Genomic DNA, 21,420 nt, shown 5'->3' with positions numbered 1-21,420 from the left:
TTGGAGACTGTTCTTTATGCATGAACACAAGGTAGGGGTAGCTGCGGGTCAACCATGGATATAATGGCTCAGAATATCTGTCCTTATCTCTTGGCCAAAAGTTTTTGTAATTTTTCATCTGGAGTTGCACGTTTCCCCACAGTAGCTACAAAGTATTTTGAGGAGGTAAAGTAGATTCTCTTTTTTGGGTAAATCTTCCTAGCGTTTACTTTTGAATCAAAAACCCTCCAGAAATATGCTTACAGGGCTTGGCCCTGCACTGGTGACTCAATGGAGAACAGAGCCTGTGCGAGGAGATAGGGATATAGCCAAGTACTGGTTTAGAGCACCAGAATGGGAGACATTTCCTAACTGACTGCAGCTGCTTTAACAGCAAGAGTAGAGAAGTATGAAGTCCGTAGAAACACAGGTAAACTGAAACACGTATGTTGCATAATGTTAAAGAAAATTTTGTACCAGTTGCTTTCAGAGCTAATTAAATGAGCCTGAAATACTCTGAATATTCTGACAATAGGTGAAGTATTCCTTTTTTAATTCCAAATAGGAATTTTGTTTGGCAACTTGATTAGAATTTCAGCAAACCACAGGTGCCAGTGAAGCTTGCTGTTTTAATAATCTACCCATATTTCATTGCATATTGTCAGTTTTCTCTCTGCCAAGGCACCTATCAGCTCATGATACTAATCCATTCTAGTGCTGGAAGTGTTTGGAAAGCCTTGATTTATAGTAAGGACTTGCCCTTCCTTCTGAGATAACTGTCTTGTGTTTGCTGCCTTCATGACTATCTATTTAATACTCGTTCATGTTCACTTTCATTTCAGAACAGGAGAGTTTTGAGATACGTAAAGTCATGAGCCTTCTCTTTTGGGGAGGATGCCTTCTGGAGAAAGTTAACACTGTAAGAAAAAGCATATATTTTGTTGTGTATGTCAGTGATTGAAAAAGACTAGTCAGTGTTCCCTGACTTCAACATCGGGATAATTTGATTGGGTTATGCAGTTGTTATTTTGCTGGTGTATTGCCTCCATTTTGAGCTTGGCACTGTATCACTAAAGAATGTGCTTTTTCTAATGGAAAGGGGAGAGCAGAGGAAAATCTAGAGTTTTGCTGTGGTGAGCACATTGATTTCACAGCAGTACGGGTTTGCAAGCTTTGCAAATTGCCGTGTTGGTTTGTTTTATGGCCCAAGTCACGAATATGTAATATAAATCAGAAAATGATTTTCATCGATTGCTGTTTGAAAACTTGGTTCAGGTAGCAAAAGTCAGAGTGCCACCGGTGTCTCCTCTTCTAATAAGTTGCTTTCATGGGTTATTGGGGACAAACTGGTGTAAAGCAGTGTCCGTTGTTGATACATGTGCAGAAACCTAAGATGTTTACACAGTGAGTAAGCAAACAGATGTCCTGGTGATGGTAGTAATGAAGATGCAACTAGCAGTTCCAGTACAAGCTGCTGAGGGTTTCTGTGTGCACACAGCTTATTAGTCCATCCTGAAATCTCTCTTGTCACATCTTCGTGGCTGCTGCTGCACCTATTATATTGGAGCTCACTCGTGTATGCCTGCTGTGCCAGTGTTAGGCACTGGACACGAGGTATGTGCTCGCATTTGCTGTGTAGGTCTGTCTCGTGCTCTTTTAAGTACAGTTTTAGAATTATCTATTCTGCTGAATCAAGGCCTTTGGCAATGACCTTGATCTTTTTTTTCCCCGACCTAATATCTAACATCTTACACTTTTCTCTCATGCTCTGTGTAAGATTTGACCACCTTTTAAATGCAAACTTTGCTTTTATGCAAGCCTTATTTTTTAGTAGAGTTTAATCTGTCTTTGGTGCTATATTTAAGATTAATGTTTGTGATGTTGCTGGCATTAGCTTACAAGTTTAGGCTGGTGGATAAAAGTAATTGCTCCTGCTCCATTTCAGAGCATGTAGGAGAATTTATTTAAAGGGTGCATTGCAGCCCCACCCATTTCCTCCTTGGAAATAAAACAGAATCCAAGCCCTGTTATTGGTACCAAAGCAAAGGACTGTGCTTGTCTTCCATACAAGCTTTCTTTTCTAATAAATGAATGGGACGTTTTCTCTTTCCTTATGGACTGGAGATCACTGCATTGAAGATAAACGTTACCTAGAGCAGCAAGCACAACACTATTATCTGTCTTCCTTACAAGATAACTGTTTGTTATCCTTCCAAAGAATGTGTGGTGACTAGCCAGGCAGCAAGCAAATGCAGTTTTGTACACCTGTTTGCCAGATGTTACACAGCTGTGCACAAACTGCTGCTGCTGAGCCTATAGTGAGTGCTGTGGGACAACTGATGCAGGAAAAGTATGTGGATTTTTCTCTTGGGAGGGGCTGAAATGACAGTGAAGGAGACAAAGCTGCCAATTGAAGGAATTGCGGAGCACAGTCAAGAACCAAACCTTTTGGCTGTGTTTGTTTGGGGGATATCACTGACATTGAGAGGTAGGAAGATTTCCTCTGGTGGCTTCAGAGCTACAATGTTTTGCAGGGAACCTCTGTCTAGTGAAATTTAAGCAGGAATTGCTGAAGTTTGATTGAATAAGGTATAGGTGAACTGATTCTGGTAATGAGATGCTAAACAGGGTGTGGTTTTACAACGTTAGATAGGAACTAGGGGCTAAAAACATCCTACAGTTTTTCAGGACAGCTGGATCCATCCAAATGTTGCCAAGCTTTAAAGTCTTTTGATTAATGAACTGTTTTATTGTGTTTTTTTTTCCCTGAAATGGACCATTTTATTTTTTTTAGTTCTTAAAACTACTGCCAGTTTGACCGTCCTATCACCACAATCCTAGTCCATTTTCTTTCATTATGACTCCCATGATCATCCTTATTCTCCTATACAAAATAGCTTAAAGCACTGTTGTGAAGCTTGTGATATTTTGAGGAAGTGGGTTGTTTTTGCTATCATGTAATCTTTTATTTACTCTGCAGTAACACGCTGCTTTGTGTATCAAAATGGAAGTGCCAGGAACTGATATGTGGTGTTTCTGGCCAAATCTCAGTGTAGTTGCAGCTGGATTCTCTGTCATGTCTTTAAAGAGAGGAAGGGGGACATCACACTGCTCTGGGAAGGGGGCCAAGGTATGGAAATGAAAGCGGGCAGGCATATGTGCCTTCATGGGGGAGGGCAAGGACAGGAGAGTGGCCCTGGATGTCTGCATGGGGGTAGACGTACTTGGAGACTTCAGAAGCCACATCAAATTTGGACTGTCATCCAAAGTCTAGTCACTGGCGTAAAGCTTTTAAGGCTTTCGAAAATCTGTTGTTAAGGTGGTAGTTTCAGGAATTTGTTTTCCAGATCAGGAAATCACTATTAACAATGTTTTTTCTTCTCCTTCTCTTCTTGGCTTTCCAGCCAATGGAGAGGGGCTACAAAGATAAGATGTGAAAAATAAATAAGAATTATAGCCGCTATGATCTAGCTTGATTTTGAAATTTGGAATCGAAGAAAAATGATGTTAAACAATGCCATTATAGTTCAGTATGAGAGACTTCAATGTTTTGAAAGATGGCCAAAATCTTCCCTCTAAAATACAGATATCTCCAAAGCTCTGTCTATCTGAATATGTAGCTAGCTTTTGCTTCCAAAGACATGGTAGGCTGCTTATGTGCTTTGCGTCTGTGACATTAGGTTGAGCTGTGTGATGTCAAGATGGAGCATTATTAACAAGAGAACAGCAGTCCTGCATGGACATACAGCCAGGGTCAGGGTTTCCCTCTTGTTTTGGGACTATGAGCTGTGGTGCTGAGAAGGCAGCTCATGCTCTCTGCTGACAGAGTAGCTATTTCTGCTTTCACATTATGTTATGAAGTTCATTTATTTTCTGTCTCAGTAATACAGTTTTAGTGGAGGGCTTTTTTTTTTGCCATGATTGTTTCCTGGGCTAATAGATCTTCCTGCACTTTGGCAAGGATCTTCCTTAATAAACAGCCTCATCAGCCGTTATTAGTTTCATATGACTGGTCTTTGAAACACACAGTATTATTGAAAGCTATAAAATTTGTGTTAGCTGTTTTCCTACATTGTGATCCAAACGACCTCAGTAGTGCCTCAGTGGGTTTGGTCGTATAAATTTATTGCTGGTTACCCACAGCGAGCCGACAAGCTACGGCTGTGAGGCTGGAGGTCAGATGAACTTCGTTGCTTGTACCCAGAGTGGTTCAGGGGGAAAAACAGCTGAAAAGTAAGTGCTAGGTTTAGTAACAATTGACTTTTATATGATTTCTTAATATAATTGCTACTTCCGGTAACTTGTTTTTAGTAATATTAAGTTGCAACTTTATTTAATCCTCTTTTTAGCTCACACAGACAAAATGTTGATAGTCAGTGTTGCTTTATTGTGAAGCAGGAGGAGGAGAGCTACTGTGGTAAAACACAGCACGCTACTAATAGCAGCTGATGAGCTAGTATGAAGCATCCTAATATTATTTGATTTCTTGAAACCTTAGGTCACCTGATACTTGAGAGAAGGTTAATTGGTTGTTTACAACATAAATGTAATGAGCTGTGTTTAAATGCATCGTTTGATTCTCATTTTCTTGAAATACCCGCTTAGGAGGCTTCAGCTCGCCACCCCCCAGCATTCAGAGCTGCTCCTTGAAGCTGAACCCAGAGCTGCAACCCAGCGCTGCTTTGTGAAGGTTGTAAGCTGCTTGGCCGTGTCCCTCAACTCAATTTGTAGTGCTAGAGCCTGGAGACGGGGCATGCAGCAGGTCTGCGGCACATGCTGTGACCAGCATGCTGGGAACCACAGGTGCAACAAGCCAGAAATGGCAGGAGCATTTCTGCATAGTCAGCCGTGTCACCCCAGCCTGTCACTCACTGCCCTGCTTTGGGATAGCTGAGAGCACAAAGGAAAAAAATAAACACACCAAGTCTCGTATAAATCCAAATTATAAGTGGAGATCTTATGTGTACAAGTTGGAGAAAGCTTTGTAAGAAAATTTTAATCAAAATTGCAATATAATTATTAAATAGCTTATTTTTGATGAGAAAACATTTCCTTCACAGGTATTCAGAGCAATGGGAATAACTACCCACACATACGGGCATACCTACCTACCTAGCCGTATACCTACATATACTTAGTAACAACAGGATGCAATTAAGGATGTTTTCAGTTCTGGATTTGTACTTTCAGCATAATTTAAGTCACTTGAATCAGATTTTAGAAACATTCACAACTTGTTTATGTTGTCAAGAATATGAATGGTTTGACTACAATAACAAAAGATCTAGTAAGTGTTCATGAGGAGAAAATTCCCATGCATATTCACATGTTCATTTTGACTTGGCAAACAAATTTGTCATACTTCATAGTGGGTGCCTTCCTGATCATTAGGATATCTTTAATCCCTCCCCCTCCTTTTTTCTCTTCTACCCTAATGCTGGGTGTGCTGGAATAGAATCAAATGCAAAGGTCGAATCAATAAGCACTGTAACGTTTGAGGATTTTTGCATCTTTCAAGGAAAACAAAATCCTTTTGGCAGTAGAAGAGTGAATTCCCTGATGCAGTGTTCTAGTGTTTTAGATTTTTTTTTTTAATCCCAGCTTGCCTGTCTTTATCCAAAGAACATAGCCTTTTTTAACCTCATTTGTAGGATTATGACATGTTTACACCCTTGTTCCTCAAAAAAATACTGAGATGTTGTTTTCATTGGGAGTAAAGAGAAGGTATCCATTTTTTTTATTCTGGATTCAATACATGTGTCCTTTTTAACTTTCTGCTTCATTTCGCTTCTCTCTTGTCTCATTTAGAAACCAGCAAGTGTTTCATGCTTTGTCATGTCACATCCTTTGTAACAAGCAACCCTGGGCAGCCTGGTCTGGAGGGTGGCATCCCTGCCCATGGCAGGGGGGTTGGAACTGGATGATATTTATGGTCCCTTCCCACCCCAGCCGTTCTGTCATCCTGTGACCCTTCCCCTGTATTTTGAGGGATGCAGACAAGACTTACTGGTACTTTGCTGCTTCTTTCTCATTGCTCCATCAGGAACTTGTAATATGTCATCTGCGTAGTGCTGCTCTGTGTTGTCAGAGGAGTAATTTAATTAATTTTCATTAACTGTCCCTTAATTGAATTTTTGAAAGACAGATACAAACACAGCACAGGAAGAGCATAGGAGGAATGTCTGGCACAGCTATACAAATAGATGTATTACTTCAAATATTCCCCTGCTGGTGAACAGGACGTGCACTCCATAAGAGATTAATATGTAAGACAGAGAAACATAGCAACACTGAAGCTTATTGGCGTGATCAAAGCCAGTAAAAACGGGAAAAAAAAGAAGTCTCAGAGGCATCAGCTCACAAGAATGCCTCCAAAGTGCACTGACTAGTCTTCTCTCTCCTAGATGCTCAATCACAAAGGAAATAAAAATACCCAAATACTTGCGCTCTGGCCATCATCTTGGGGGAAAGAGCCACCGTGGCCTTGCAGCCCAGAAGCTACCATCACCAAGGGCAGGTGCAGGTTTGCCTTCCACCAGTGAGGCTGAACAGAAGCACCAGCGCTGCGCTAGCAGCTCTGCATTTTCCTAGCTGAGCTGAAGCCACTCAGGAGTAAAGGAAAAGCTGTGATTAAAAGCTGTAGGTAGCTCATTTTGAAGCACTTATTTGTCTTTCCTACAAGGAAAAGCATCAAAAAGGGTGGACCACAAGTGCAAATAAGGCTTCCTAATAGCTTGGGTTGGTCAGTAATGCAAAATTCCCCTCTTGGCTAAGGACCATCAAGCCCCACAATGGTGTTTCCTGTGAGCTGGAGCCTTGCTGCCTTTCCTGATGTGCCCATTTTAATGAGTTAGCTAATAGGCCAGGGAATGGCAGCTCCTAAAGACAGGCCACATTTGCTGAAAGATGTGTCTTGCTTCTATTCCATCAATGTAGCTCTACCAGCAAAGTTGTGCCTTGTGCTGGCTGAGGAAGGCGGCCTGCACAAGAAACCCTGGCAGCTGTGCAGGCTGCGGCCACCAGTGACGACATGGCCCGGCATCATTGCTGAACGTGCTGCTGGCAGAAATCTGGGATAAGAACAGATTTTCTCACTGTTTTTAAAGGAAATGACAGCAATCGTTTCAAATCATTTAGATGCCTTTTTGTAACCCTTTACGTGTGCTGTCCAAGTGGGCAAAATTGGGACCACTTGCTCCCTAGTCGAAAAGAGAGAAACTGAAGCGAGAGAGTTGATGACCATGTACACAGATGCCCACCACACGCATGCACGCGTGCCATGCTGGAATGAGGTACAGCTAAAATTTAAGCAGAGTGGCAATTCTAGTACATCTGTTTGCGAGCATTGTTATTGCAGGGTAAAGGGGGTTTTCTGTGGGTAATCTGAATCCACTCTGAAATGTTAGCCAAGCCTGTGTATGCCATGCAACTGAAAAACAGTGAATATGCTTTAAATTGACTTTTTCTAAAGGGGCAGCAACTTCTTTCTTTCCTTGGGTTATGTCAAATGGGCCATTTAATTAAATATGTGTTCTGAACCTATTTCCCAGATACAAAAGCCTTGGTAATCCAGGAATGCGATTTCTTGTAGGCCTTTCAACATGATTTCCAGTACAGTTGGGGGGGGAAAAAATGTATATGTAAGATGAATCACAGATAACTGCAGTGCAATGCCTAGTGGTTGCATGGGATACCATTTTCCCGGGATGTAATCATAAAAGTTCAGCTTGAAAGGGATAAAGTCATCTGCATTTTATGGAACAATTAAAAGCTGCTGTTCTGATGCTGTCTGGTATCTTCTCTGGAAGTGATTCAGAACCAAATATGCACTGTAGAGGAAATTTTGGCATTGCATTTTACTGCTGGTGTTCTCCTGGAGGAATTGTAGTACTCTCCCAGATGGGAAAGGGATTTACTAGGGAGACTTTTATAGGACTGTATCCTAGCTAAACATTCTTCTGCTTATCGCTGCAGGTAGATGGAGCACTGTCTGGTTTTATAAAGTGGAAAGTCTCCAAAGTACAAAGTTACGTTCATATTTTCTGACACCTGAGTAAGAAAAATTCTTGCATTTTCCCAAATTCAAGACAACTGGCTGCCCTTTTATTCTTTCCAAACACATGTTTAATATCAGGCACAAAGGTAATGCAGTACGAGATTTAGAGTTCTGACAGACATGTCTGCAAATGAAAATCAGGTTGCCGAAGCCGTAGCAGCCCTTTCCTCTCTGTGGGATGGTGGTGCCGTGAGTGCAGGGACATCTGATCTGCTCATGAGTCAGCTCCACAGTGGTTATAATTTACTTTTTAGTGTTTAGTAGGTAAGCCTCTGCTATTTTCAATTTGTCTTATACCACTCCTGCCAAATAAAGCAGTTGTCTAAGAGCTGGCTGAGAAGCGACTTGGGCAGCAGGATCTGAGAGAGGGGCAGCAGGAGGGTCTGTCTCACCTCTTGCTCCAAGCTCGACTCTTCTTGCTGGTTAATTGGTGTCCTAAACCTCCTGCAGCCCCTAAGTGAACTAGAACGTGGCCAGATGGGCAGGCTTGCAGCCCTCTCTGCAGCAATTTGGGCACGGGTGCCTGCGCTCTGGAAGCAGTAAATAAATCCGTGCTGGGCTCCCCTGCCCTGCCCACCACAGCCCTCTCCCAGGGCAGAGTGCTGAGAAGGGCTCACCTCAGTCTCCTGCAGCTTTTTTAGGGGCCTTCACTAGCAAAGTGACTGCAAGCCATAAATACCAGAATGAGCTAGGCTAGAGTCAAAATCAGAGAGGAAACGAGTAACTAGGATGTCACAGAGCATCTCTAGGTTATATGGACATGCCCTGCAAATGCCAACAGTTTCCCTTCTCTCTCTTACCGAGTCTTTTCTTTTTAATCATAGCCTTAATGACAGCAAAATGGACGTGAGTGCAGTACCTGCTAAATGCCAGCTTTCGCTTGTATGGCATCCATCTGTAAATGCAATTAAGGACAAACATCTGCTCCTAGAAATGACTTCCTGACCTGTGTTGGCTTTTTCAGTGTTCTGCCAGGCTTCGCATCGCCCTCCCCAGTAATCCCAGCAGATACATAAAAATTAAAGATCCTTGTTCATGTGACATTACAGTCACTTCGTCTGGCTTGCTGAAACTCGGAAGTTACTGTATAACTGGAGGAGCAAGGACATGCTAGTCACAAGAAAGAGAAAATTTTTCGGTGTTGAAAGTTACTGTATTTGTTAGGCATATGTAATCCAAGCTAATTCTGTATTATAACCTATATCCCATAAAATAAAAATTAATGTAAAGTATCTCTTTCAGCTAAAATTTTAATTAGTGGGTAAGCAGCCATACAGCAATCTTGAAGAGCAGAAGAATATTACAGAGTTGCTAATGCAGCAATCCATAAACGTTCAAGCATTTTCTTCTGAAATTAGGGAGTACTGAAGTTGTTTTTAAACATTGGTTTGCACACACTGTGATGTGTGGTGTTTTTTATAGACTTGCTCATTTAAAATGTGTGCTCAAAGCTAATTACTACTATCTGACCTCGGCTGTTATACCCAAATCAATTTGGTAATAGGTTCATATTCTTTAGCAATTTGACCTTTTTTTTTTCCTCTCAGTTAATTAAAGCTTATTGGGTCATTCTCAGTTTCTTTAACGCAGAAACAGTTTTAGGACTCTTTAACATGTCAATTCATTTCTAATACCTGAAATACTGATAAAGCCTAGAATTTGTAATTTGCTGTATTCACATAAAATTTATATCTGTAACATCTGAAGCCGTGTGCATCTCATAGACTTGCATTTACACCTGTATTATGTCCCCATGCTGTTATGGAGAAGTTAGAGGTTATCTGAAGCTGTCACCTTTCTGCCTAGAAAACAGTTTCTCTTTGAAATATTTCTTTGGTCTGTGAAGAGAAGTTGCCAAGCGTCCATATTAATACCTCTGTAAAAGAAGGAAATACTTTCTCACGTGTGATTAAAATGTGGAAGTCATTAACACAGGAAAAGCCGCTGAGGCCAAGAATTTAACAAGATTTATAAAAGGATATAGCCATCAACGATATGCAGGGTAGTAATTAATATAGGTAAGTAATTTGGAAAAAGCTTTGGGGGTTCGGCCAGTCTTCAGTTGCCAGCTTCCACCATTGCACAGAGCTTGTTTTGACAGCCTCCGTAGTTTTAGCTTTTCTTCATAAAACATCTGGTATCAGCCGCTGTCAGAGACAAAAGCCTGGAAGATGCACATTGCTCTGATCTGGTGTGGGACCTTCCCTGCCTGCCTTCTGGCTGATTTAAAATGTGTAACTTCTGTATTAATAGATCGTACTGCACCAGTTTTCTGTGCGTGCACGACACCCTGCTGCTCCGTACAACTAGAAAGCAGGGCATGAGGAGCTTTTGTTAGTAGACTAGATCAAATGAAGTTACAAGATGATGTTTCACAAACAAATGCAGCAAAGGTGGTACAGGTATTTCCCATCTTCCTCAGCCTTTGATGACTTTTTCCCATTCCTGCCTTCCTCGGTAGTGGCCGGGACAGTGCAGGTTGTGCCTGCCTGTGTCAGATGTGTCAGGCACTACATAACTCAGGTTTGTTTGTCTGCCTGGGACCTTGCGTGAGCCCTGATCCTGTTTGTAATGAAGAGCATCAGTGCCATGGTATTTGGCAGCGGTAGTGAGGATGTGAAGCAGTGAACAGACACAGAAACGAAGAGCTGTGCAGGTAATCTGTCCAGAATGGGATCAAGGCGTGTTGGTGACAGCACAAGGAAGCTCCCTCTGTGTTCATGAAGCTCGTGTTCTCTTTGCTTTTCTCTGGGGAAAAAAAAAAATCTTAATAACTTCCACAAAAATCAGTTTCAATAATAGCTTCACAGTATTTAAGCAGTCTGGTGAAGGAGGGACGTAATGTGGAAGCAAAGATAAAGCAGAATTTTCCCACAGATAGACCACAAATGGTTTTCCAGCGAGAGAAACTACCGAAGTCCCGACTGTTGGGGGTGCTGATGACGACCCCACAGGGCAACCTGTGGCTGTGTCCAGGGGCGAGTGCTCTTCCTCGCCGGTTGCCCGTCACCGAGGATGAATGATGCCAAAGCGGGTGGGCAGCTGCGGGCTGGCAGCTCAGCTCTGCGGCCACGGTCAGCGTGCCATCGCGGGGACACCGGGAGGGGACGAGGCGAGTTGAGCGTGAGCGGATGTGTTGCAGGCTGGGTTTGTTGTGCCTTTGGCTGAGCAGTGAAGCTGTGAAGGGTCTGTTTGCCAAAAATGAGAGTTCATTACGAGCTGGCCTTGTTTTGATTAGGAGCAGCCTGGAGGCTGTCCCATAAGAACAAGTAACGCCTACCGCTTTGTGTGCCAGTTTGTTCACTCTGGTATTGCAGAGATGATAGTCTCACTGTTCTTTAAGTTCTGTTATCATTTCGTTTTAGCCATTTTATGATTTAGCCTGTGTGTACGTGCACAAATGGACTCTCGCTTCTATGATGATGTATGTGTTACACATTTTTAAATACTCAAGAAAAATTTCCCATAGATCATCCTCTGCTAGATCTTAGTGAAGAAATGAGACAGAACCGTTAACTTGTTCTGTGTTAGGATGCAGAAATTCAGTACTACCCAGCCCTTCTTTTGTCCTTTCACATACTTCATGCCCCCCACAAAACATTGTTAGTAGCTTTTTCGTGTGTTTTTTTTTTTTTTCACACAAACTTGTTGTTATTTCTATGTATTGTTATCCTTTGTTGTATTGCAGAAATCTGATTTTAAACCCAATTTGCTGCAGGCTTAAACCGATTACTTCAGGGCAAAGTGTGAGAAATGAAGGAAGTTTTATTTCATTTAAAAAATACTGATGCAAAGACTTCATTATGTAATCAAAAGAGATGTTTCACGGACTGTAGCTATTTGGCATGGTTATTTTGGAGTTTCGCTTACATGAGATGAAGATGAGAATCAGATTTACCTGTTCCAAGTTCCATTCTCCTGGCATCACCTCAGCTCCTTTTCTAACTTTTGGCAAATCGTTTAACCTTTTCTGCCACTTATCTCACACACCTTTTAAAATGGAGATTTTATTTCATGTATTTTCCAGATGTATTTAATTCATGTTTTTAAGTACTTTGGAAAATATTTTCTTTATATATTAAGGATCTGTTTCTATATATGGATACAAGTTTGTAAGATAAAAATTGTGCCCTTAGTTATCAAGATTTTGTCTGGTTTCCTTTGAAAATTAAATCTATCTGACCATATTAACTCCTGGTGTAAGTTCAGTGAACAGAAATTCAAATTTTAGTATCTCCTTAGAGAAACTTTGAAAATCAGTATTATTGACTCTCTTACTGATAAGAGAGTTAAGTTGCATATTCATGTCTAGATTTTATTTATTTATTTATTTATTTTTACTTTCTCCTTACAGCTATTACTGAGGTTCAGGAAACTAGCAAAGAAGGTGCTTCTTCTGAAGGCACTAGTGCATCACCTGTGCATTCCTTCTTTCTAGAAACTAAAGCCAAAAGATTGCAAATGAGTTATATTTTTTTTTCCCTTTCATATAGTAATAGTGAATTCCTCACTGAAATTAGAGGTCTGTTTTCATACCTTAAGTTAACAACGTAAGACTCATGGAAAATTGGGTGCATTCGTGCTGGGTGTTGTTTCACAACTCTGTTTTTGATCACACTTCTCTATCAGTTCACCCACATAATTTAAGATGGTGGTTTTCAGCCTTTTTCAAAGCATTTGTATTCTCCTTCATCTGCCAGGAGAAGCGTGAGCTTCAGCAAAAGTTATTCAAGGCTTGCTTTTCTTAGCAGCCTTTCTGGAAACTTCTTAAAATAGTGGCTCAGTCAACTATAGGATGAAAATTGCTGATCTAAGTAATATCCTCCATTCTTTATTTGTTTGTCAGATAGGACTGCTGTATATTCTGATACGGTTTTAGAGGACACATGGTACTGAATGTTACCTACTGCTAGAGGTCTGCTGTGCACTTGTTACTGATGCACTTCCTAGCATGACTGAAGTGGGAAGGGCAAAGTTTGTTGTGCGTAGAACTCATACTTGCTTTACATTGTGTCCTGGTGCCACCCTCTCCAGCTGCTGGGCTACAAAGCTCTGTACTTTCCCATGTCCACATGTCAGGCTGTCTGACCAGCAAGGGAAGTCTCCTGAAGGTTATGAAGCCTTTAAAAAAAAATGACATAGTGAAGATCGAGAGCACAAAGTGAGACTTGCTTCCAGGGTGTGAGGGACGGCCCTTCTAGAGAAAGAACTGGTACAAAATAAACAGGTTTCAGAGGAAGTGAAGGGTGCCCACTCCCTGGGCAAAAGAAGGGTGGTTGGCATATGCCCACCCCAAACCTCTCCTTCCCAAATACCCTGAGACCCCCTGCTCTGAGCAGAGAGATCCCGAGGTGCTCATACAGCTTGGTCACTTCCTGGTCACCAGGAAACCCAGGCAGTGGACAGAACAGGAGGATCTTGTACCCATGAGCATCAGATACTTCAGACATTCTTGTTGCTGAAACAGTACGTGAGAGGAGCACCTTTCTTTAAAATATCTTCTAGATTTATTCCCCCAGGGGCATGTTTCCAGCCCTCTGATGTGCTGGCTGCTTGTCAGGAATGGGAACAGCCCTGGGAGCCTCTGACCCTCAGGAGTGAGCTGAAGGGAAGGATTTCTTCTGACCGAGGAGGTGATTTCGTATGAGATGCAGAGAGTAAGAGCTCTCTGCCAGGGGCTCTGTCAAAAGCCTCAGAGGGATGGAAAATCAGGATGTAGACCTTGGCCCAAGGGAGCAGTTACTGCTGGAAATGGATTTGAGTGGGATGGGATGGGACGGAGGGGGGCGTTTTGGAATGAGTTACCTGGCATTTGTAGCTGTTTTTTCTCTCAGGCTGTATCTCCTCTGTCGGTGGTTTTTCTTTCCTTTCCTTTTTTTTTTTTTTGGTGGTGGGAGATCTGGTATTTTGTTTTGGTTTTGGTTTACTTTTAGCTTTCTTTCTGTAGCATTTTGGTTATCTATTGAACTACCCATGGCAGAGAGCAGTTCTGAATTCCCTGTGAAACATCCTGCCGCATTGTCAATAGTACAAACAACACACCAAATATTTAACCCATCTGATATGCAACCTCAGAAGGATGCATTTTTTGAGTAAAACCTAAAATATTTACACCATTGTGCTGTTATTAGGGAGGATCATTTTCTTCTACTACAAATATGGTTTATATCCTCTAAGATAAAAATGTTTGAGTTGAGACAGCTCTGCTAAGAGGAACTGCAGTCATGTATGTGAGTCACAAATGTTTTACTTAAAGGGGAAATTTACTCATTCTTTTACAGATTACATCTCTGCCGAAGTATTTTATTTAATAACTAACAAAATGCCTGTTCTGGGTCTTCGGTGCCTCAGCACATCGCTAACAGCAACGTTTGAGTTTTGGTAATGTTGCACAGAGCTGTTCACTAAGAACTTGGCCAACCAAACACTGGCCAAACGTCTCGTCCCCTGCTTCCTTTGGGATATGTACCCAGAGCAGTTTCAAAAAAATGCACTGGACAGATGAGGACTGTTTGTGAGGGTTTGTGTTTTAATTCAGGATGCCCATGAGATTGCTCTCAGATTCAGACTATTTCTGCTCAAGATGAGTAAATCATAGGGTCCTGGAAATCCCCCAGAGAACATTACAGAGCACAGGCTACTTCCACCTCGCTTGAGCACCTGGCAGCAAGGTCAATTGGGATTGCATACTCGGTGTTCAGTACTGCTGTAACTTCATCCAGATGCTGATAGCAGAAGAACAATGTCTGTGCGTTTTGTTGTTGTAAATACTTTCCCAACATTGGACAATTGCCAAAAATGTGCAAACGTTAATGTTAAGAGAAAATGATAATAGAATAATTGATGCCAGATGGACTTCTGCACCTGATATCAGCCAGCATGCCAGTGAGACAGAGCTATTTCTTGCAAGGAATACTACAACCTGTGTCGGAGTAGGATCATCATCTTTTCCAACGTTATTTTGATCATTTTGAAAGCTGTTAGTGTGTGGAGTTTCTTAGTGTGACTGTTGTTATACCTTACAACAAGATTCCTTTTTTGTTAAAGATTTCCTGAGAATGAAATATGAGCTTCCCTCTCCTTACCACCTCTGGCTATCATCAGGTTTGGCAAATTTTCATTAAAACTTATGAGTGAACCTTTATTTAAACACTGGCTAAAAATTGTTGCTTAACTGCTTTTAGAAATCCCTGTTATTTTCAGGCAATGAAAAATAATGAGATAATGGTTTCTTAAGCCTTATGTAGTTATTAAAGTAGATTTTTTGAAATTAATGCAATTTCCAAGGCTGAATTTACTAGTTTGTCTTTAAAGGTTAGTACTTTTTGAAGGAAGCCCCAGCTTGCTTTCATTGTGTGTCTGCTTTTCCTAATGTGGAAGGTTTTGTGTTTTATTTTTCCACCTTTCAGAGGTGGTGAAAGGTCACTAGAGAGTCAGTTTTGTCTGGTACGGTGTTGTTCCCCTCTCTAATACGTGGGTGGCTGTTTATACTATATTGTGCCTATTTTGTTTTAGCCGTTTCATGTCTGTTGTATTTCTTTCTTTTAATTAAGCCGAATTATTCTTTTCCTTCATTTTCCTGTTAAATTATTTTCTTCCATCGTTCTAAATGTGAGCTGATTTTTGATGATCTGCAAACTGGGGGAAATGTTCAGGTTCTATGGATCAAGCTAAAAGCTGATCCTAGAGCTGTTTAGGATATGCTGCCTAATTTTTGTGCACTAGCATCACTTTTCAGTACACATTGAGTGTCTCTGTGCAGTGCAGCAGAGTCCAGGCTGAAGATGAAATAACTCTCCATGGAAGGGTTTGCACAAAAACATGTTATGGAGTGCTGTGGTCCTATGGAGAGTACAAGGACCTTAAGGCATCCAGTATTAACATCTGCAGTCCTCCAGTCATGCAGTGTACTCATGTAACTGTTTAATCTCTCTCTCCCAGCCCATGGGTGCTGTTCCCCTGGTGCCAGCTTCCAGTGTGTGCCCAGCACCACGAAAGTCGGTGGAGGTAATCTGATGGTGGAGATAAAGAATGTGCCTAAATGTTTGCAGGGTTGGGGACCTGTGAGGATGCTTTCAGAAGGAAGGAAAGAAGCTTTCTTTCAGCTTCTCATGCATTGGGACTGACAGATGAACTGCAGGGGAGCAAATTTCTGGTAGTGGAGCTGTCTTTCAGAGCTCTAATTCACATTAAGAGACTTTATTGAAACCCTCAAGTGGAGCTCCTTTGTGCCATGCCTCAAGGGTCCAACAAATGCTAGCACGTTGAACATAATGCATGCAGGTTTACAGTGCTATTTATAAATCTCTTGAGTTTCCTCTTGTATTGTTTCTTGCTGAGGGAGTATGGAGTGTGCAATTCACCCCATCAGATTTTATTAAGGAGTTATCCGCAGTCATATGTCTGCTAGATTCTCCTGAGAAACATCTGTTTTCCACAGTATTTCAAGTTTCAGATGGTTGCACGTTGTCCTAACTTGTTCAATTAACAAAAGGGTACAAGTAGGCAATGTGAATTACTTGTATTTCTTGTCAAATGCAAGATTAACTCCATAAGCCAGAACAGAGATGTTTCCTCAGTAAGCTGTTTGTTGGGTTTTTGTTATCTTCTAGTCTTCTGTTTTGCCTACTTAATCTAAGTACAGATTTCTCTGGTTTTGGCGTGTGTTTTTTTTCTGTGTTTGTTTCTTCTGTATTTAGAAATCATGCTACTATGCAGCCACGCGTTGTCTTATAGCTGAAAAGGACACTAAATGTGAGTTGGATGTAGTCCTCAGGACATCTGTTTTGCAAATCATGCCATTGTGCTAACCCTGTTAAGGTGATCTCAGGTCCTATTAGTATTTTTTTTAATAAATAAATATCTGTACATATGTGTATATGCACACTTGAAGTACAAGGCAGGATGTGTCAACCACTAATAGGCGTTTGTACTATAAAAAAGGAACTGAAGCAGGATAGTTCTTGGCACCATGGCAAACCTGGCTAGCAGAGCCTTAGGGCTTGATGGTAACTGTTACATAGACCTGATGGCCAAACGAAATTACAAGGGAACACGTAACTGTAATTTAAATGAAAGTCCGATGAAGCTCAGCTTAATCTCTCATCCAGTGACTCTAGGTGTGTTTTTGGAGAGGGTGTGGAACACCACTTTCATACAGCTTCCTTAGAAATAATGGGCACTTGCCTTTTGTAAGGAAGCTCCTTTTTTGTTTTTCTGTTTAGTCATGTAAGCACGACTCTGGAAGACAGTAAATGCCTGGTGTAAATAACAGTAGCCTACGGACTTTAAGTATAATCGTATTTTATCTTCCACTAGATGATCATTTCCAGGATCATAAATGATCCTCAGGATGGCTGATTTTTTAAGACTTATGCTTTTTATCTCCTAAACATAGAATGACACAGTAAGAAATATGCATTGTATTTTTCACGTTGTCTTTTTGAAGCTGATTTGCTGTCATGGATGTGTAGACAGCTGCAGAGTTTATAAAGAAATTGATTGGCTCTGTTGAGAACCTACAGTCCTACACAACTAGTTTCTGTTAATCATGATACATTTTGGGTAGTAGCTCGATGAATTCTTCATAAAACCCCCTTTTTTTTTCTTTTTTCTTTTTTTCCTGCATAAAACATTCAGATGAATTGCATTAAGTCTTAAGATGCAAAGTTAATGCCTTTATATATTTCTTCTCTCAAGGGCAGTGTGATAACAACAGTTTTAGTCAAATTCAGTATTGATTATTTTGGCTGCCTAAATCCAGTTTGTGGTCTGAAGTGGATAATGTGGTCTCTTTCACTACTTCTTATCCTGCCTTTCCCCCACAGCCACATCACGTGCTGTAGAGTAGCCACCAAACTGTAACCAAAACAGCACTATATGGGAGTGGAGATTTGCACCGATCTCTGTTTGGTGTATAGAGGGCGTACGTTGCTGTTCCCCAGTGCAGGGGAAGAGGATTGCTTTGAGTCTGCAGCCCTGTGGAAAGCCAGCCAGCTGAAGCCTCGTTCAGCCTTGCAGCCTACCGAGCCCTCTGCTCCCATGCCTTTTTGGCCTCACGAAAGAAACAGAATACTGGTGAGGGAATAAGTGGTAGTAAACTCCTCGGCCAGCCAGCTGTCTCCTGCTATTGACCGTGAAGTAATGAAAAAGGGATAGATTCTGCTGCGTGTTACCTCTGCATGTCCAAATAACGAGAGCAGAGAGACACGGCCATAAATCTGCATGGCTTTGCCTGTTTGGAAGTCTGGGCCATGGGGAAAATGACAGGATGTGTTTTATTTGCACTCTGAAGTTCACATAGCTGTTTGTCCGAAAGAGTTTCCTCTCTGGTTTTGTGCCTTGTACTTCATTTTGCGTAGCAGTAATTTTAATTCAGATGAACTTATTCCCTTTTGTTGACTTAAATTTTCAATACAAGACTAGTTGTACTCCCTGAACTGGCAGTAAACTGTTTTGATATTCACATTTTATAGATGTAATAGATTTCCATTAGTTAATATGGGCCCAGTTACTCCACTCTGATTTTTGTAGACAAAAAAAAATAAAAGAAAGAAACCTCCAAGCACATATAGGATTTATTTAACAACACAATAATAAGGAAAAACTCCACTGAACTTATTCTTGTTTTTATTACACGGGGAAAATGAAGACTGGCCAAGCTTGTAGACAGAGGTTTTTTAACAAAGGGGGGGGGGGGCATGTAATTTGGGAGTTTACCCCCAGATGTAGATGTAGACGTAGAACTGACCTACACAGAGTAACCAGAAAGTTGTCTTTGGCGATGTGCTCATTCCCTTCCCATCCCAGGGAAATGTAATTCACTATGGCTGTTCCTTGTCAAGAGTTAAGTCATAAACAGGGATGAATCTGGGGCAGAAAATAATTCAGTAACCCGAATAATGTAGTAGTCTGACTGGTGCGGCCAACAGATAAACAATAGCAGCAAGGTGTTTTAGTACTTAACTTAGGTGCCGAGACAACATCAGCCAATAAAACAATGTCCTACAATCAGTGGAAGGGTTTTGGTGAATGCAAATAGACAGTTTTGTCTTTTAATCCTACTGTGTGCGATAACAAAAGCTCAGGAAGGGCTATATTTAAAACCAGGGGAAATGTACCGTGTCCAGCAGAAGAGCCGGTCGCATTGTTTTTTCTCAGACCTCAAGTAGGACGGTGGCTGCGTCAGCACTGCACCCCCCGAGACGCTTTCCCCCTTGGAGCGGTGGGATTAACCTCTGAGATGGCAGGGCTGTGGGGTGAGGCAGGGCAGCACGAAGAGACGTGTTTGTCCTCGTGTCCCTGTGACGGGAACACTGCGCTGAGCGTTCAGAGCGGAGCTGAAGCCCAAGGGAGATGCGAACTGGTCACTGGAGGTGCCAGTTGGCCTATGAAGAAACACAGCCCGCTCCAGCCGGAGAGGAGACTGTGAGTCCATCTCTCTGGAGCAACTGGGATAGTGGTCATTTGTTTTTCCTCCTTTGAGGCCGATCAGCCTGTTACAGCCTGCCTTTGGAGGCGAAAAGCACTGTTGCTGAGCTGTGCTCCTTGGGGAACTGGGGAGGACGGAGGTGGGAAGCCGCCCGGCCATCTTAGCTGCGTGCTCTGCTAGGAGGCGGCCCTCCTGCTGTGGCCATCCCACCACCTGCCTGGGCCAGTTTCTCCCTGTCCTTAGGCTACTGTGTCTGGTGTTTTCGGTGCTCAAGCCTGTCTGATTTGTTCCTGTACAACCGTGTTTGAAGGTTACCTCCCGGGGTCAGATTAACCACCAGCTTCAGTGAGGTCCCAGCTGACTGGCCCCATCTTAAATCCTGCTCACCAGAATCTAGCATCTCTTAAAGAGCTTTTAATGCTTAAAGGCTCCTAGCTAGCAAACAGGTGAGCTAACGCTGAACTGCAGGCTTCTTTCCAGAGATTGTAACGTCTCTCATCTCTTTGGGTATTAATGTAGGACCTAATATATTAGGGCCATCCTCTGCCTCTGAGGTTAAGCTGTTGAAAAGGTTTATGGAGTTCGTAAGGACAAATGCTATTTTTAGAGTGCCTTGAATTAGTGGAGACGGGGTGAGATATTTTTAACCATCACTTTATGAAGACTCAGGGTGGGAACCCACAGCGGCTCAGGTTGATCCAATCTGGTGCTGCCTTAAAACTGCCCTACAGCTGCATCCTTTACCTTGTGCCAGTGCTGGTATTAGAGCCATAGAAGACCCTTCTGGCTGAAGGGGATCAAAAAATACAATTATTTTGCTGAACTTTATTTCCAGACGTCTTCTGCATGAGGGAGAAGGTGGAAGGGCTGAGGTGGGGAAGGTGAGAAGCTGGGGTACATCTGGTTTAAGGTGTCACAGGTTGTGGTGGGCCTGCACCTCAAGATTTCCAAGTCACTTGTGTGTATTTAATTGCCGCTGAAATGTTAATTGTAAATAACAATATAAGTAGCATAAGCAGAAATGTAGTAAATTGTGTAATTTAGGTCCATGAGATTATTCAAATTAAAAAGTATGCAGATGCTGGTGTTTTATGCTAGATCAGGATCTTAATTGTAAATAGCTTGAGATAATTGGGTTGCTTGGGCTTCATATCTCAGCCTATCAATTCTAACTACTGAATTAGGATTCAACTATAATCCATGTATGTTTCATTGAACTGTTTCAATGTGTTTCTCATATTAAGTATTCGGTTGTGAAAGCCTTGCGATTAGCTCTGTTCCTATATTCTGAATTTGTGGGGGAAGGGTCTGCAGTTTAGCACATTTGTATAACCAGGTGAATTCAGGCAGCTGTGTCCTTGCTCTTTGCTGTGTGAATTTCCAAGTAGATGTAAATGGATAAATATTCTGGGTGAATATTCTGAGGAACAAATAAGTCTGAGTAACATAATTTTGTTAAGGAGTTTATTCTTATGTTTAGTTTACTAGCCTCTATTTTGTGGCTTTTATTTCCTCTTTCCAGCCTTTTAGAAACATATGCTTAAAAATGAATTGAAGAAGTGCAGAGCTTGACATTTTCAACAGAAACAAAAAAATGTGATGAAGTTCACATCTGTAGTTGAGTCCGCGATGAACAATCCCTCCTTTCTCTTACTCTGAGGTTTACATGGATGGAGTGATTTATCTCCTTACAGGTGCAGGCGTATAACTTCGTTTCATTATTCCCTCAGATGAGCACCATGCCAGGACTGCCCACGAGGCCGTGCTTCTATGACATTGACCTCGACCCCGTCACAGAGCAAGTGAAGGGATTATTTTGAGACTGCAGTCAAACTTCAGGTGGGTCAACAGACATTATTTTCCTATTCCAGTTTGGGGGAGGATGTTTGTCTCTGGTAGGTACATGAAAAAGATTATCAGGAGTTTATATCGGCCCTAGTTTCACTGAGGACTT

The 21,420-nt window shown here is 41.8% G+C and overlaps 1 protein-coding gene across 4 annotated transcripts in view; it reads left to right on the top strand.

Annotated features, from left to right (window-relative positions):
* MTHFD1L (methylenetetrahydrofolate dehydrogenase (NADP+ dependent) 1 like) overlaps window positions 1-21,420 on the top strand; it is a 151,494-nt gene that overhangs the window by 126,424 nt on the left and 3,650 nt on the right. For all 4 annotated transcript variants that reach the window (XR_014581947.1, XR_014581948.1, XR_014581949.1 and 1 more), the window contains one exon: window positions 21,197-21,305. Coding sequence is in view for 1 of the 4 variants with exons in the window: in XM_083829971.1 (XP_083686097.1) it covers window positions 21,197-21,286 (90 nt within the window). In the remaining 3 variants the exon portion in view is untranslated. The remainder of the gene's footprint in view (window positions 1-21,196; window positions 21,306-21,420) is intronic.

This window comes from Anser anser (assembly GCF_964211835.1).
Source record: "Anser anser genome assembly, chromosome: 3".
Taxonomy (NCBI): domain Eukaryota; kingdom Metazoa; phylum Chordata; class Aves; order Anseriformes; family Anatidae; genus Anser; species Anser anser.
The sequence above is the reverse complement of the archived record's forward strand: the minus strand, read 5'-3'. Positions and strand labels throughout refer to the sequence as shown.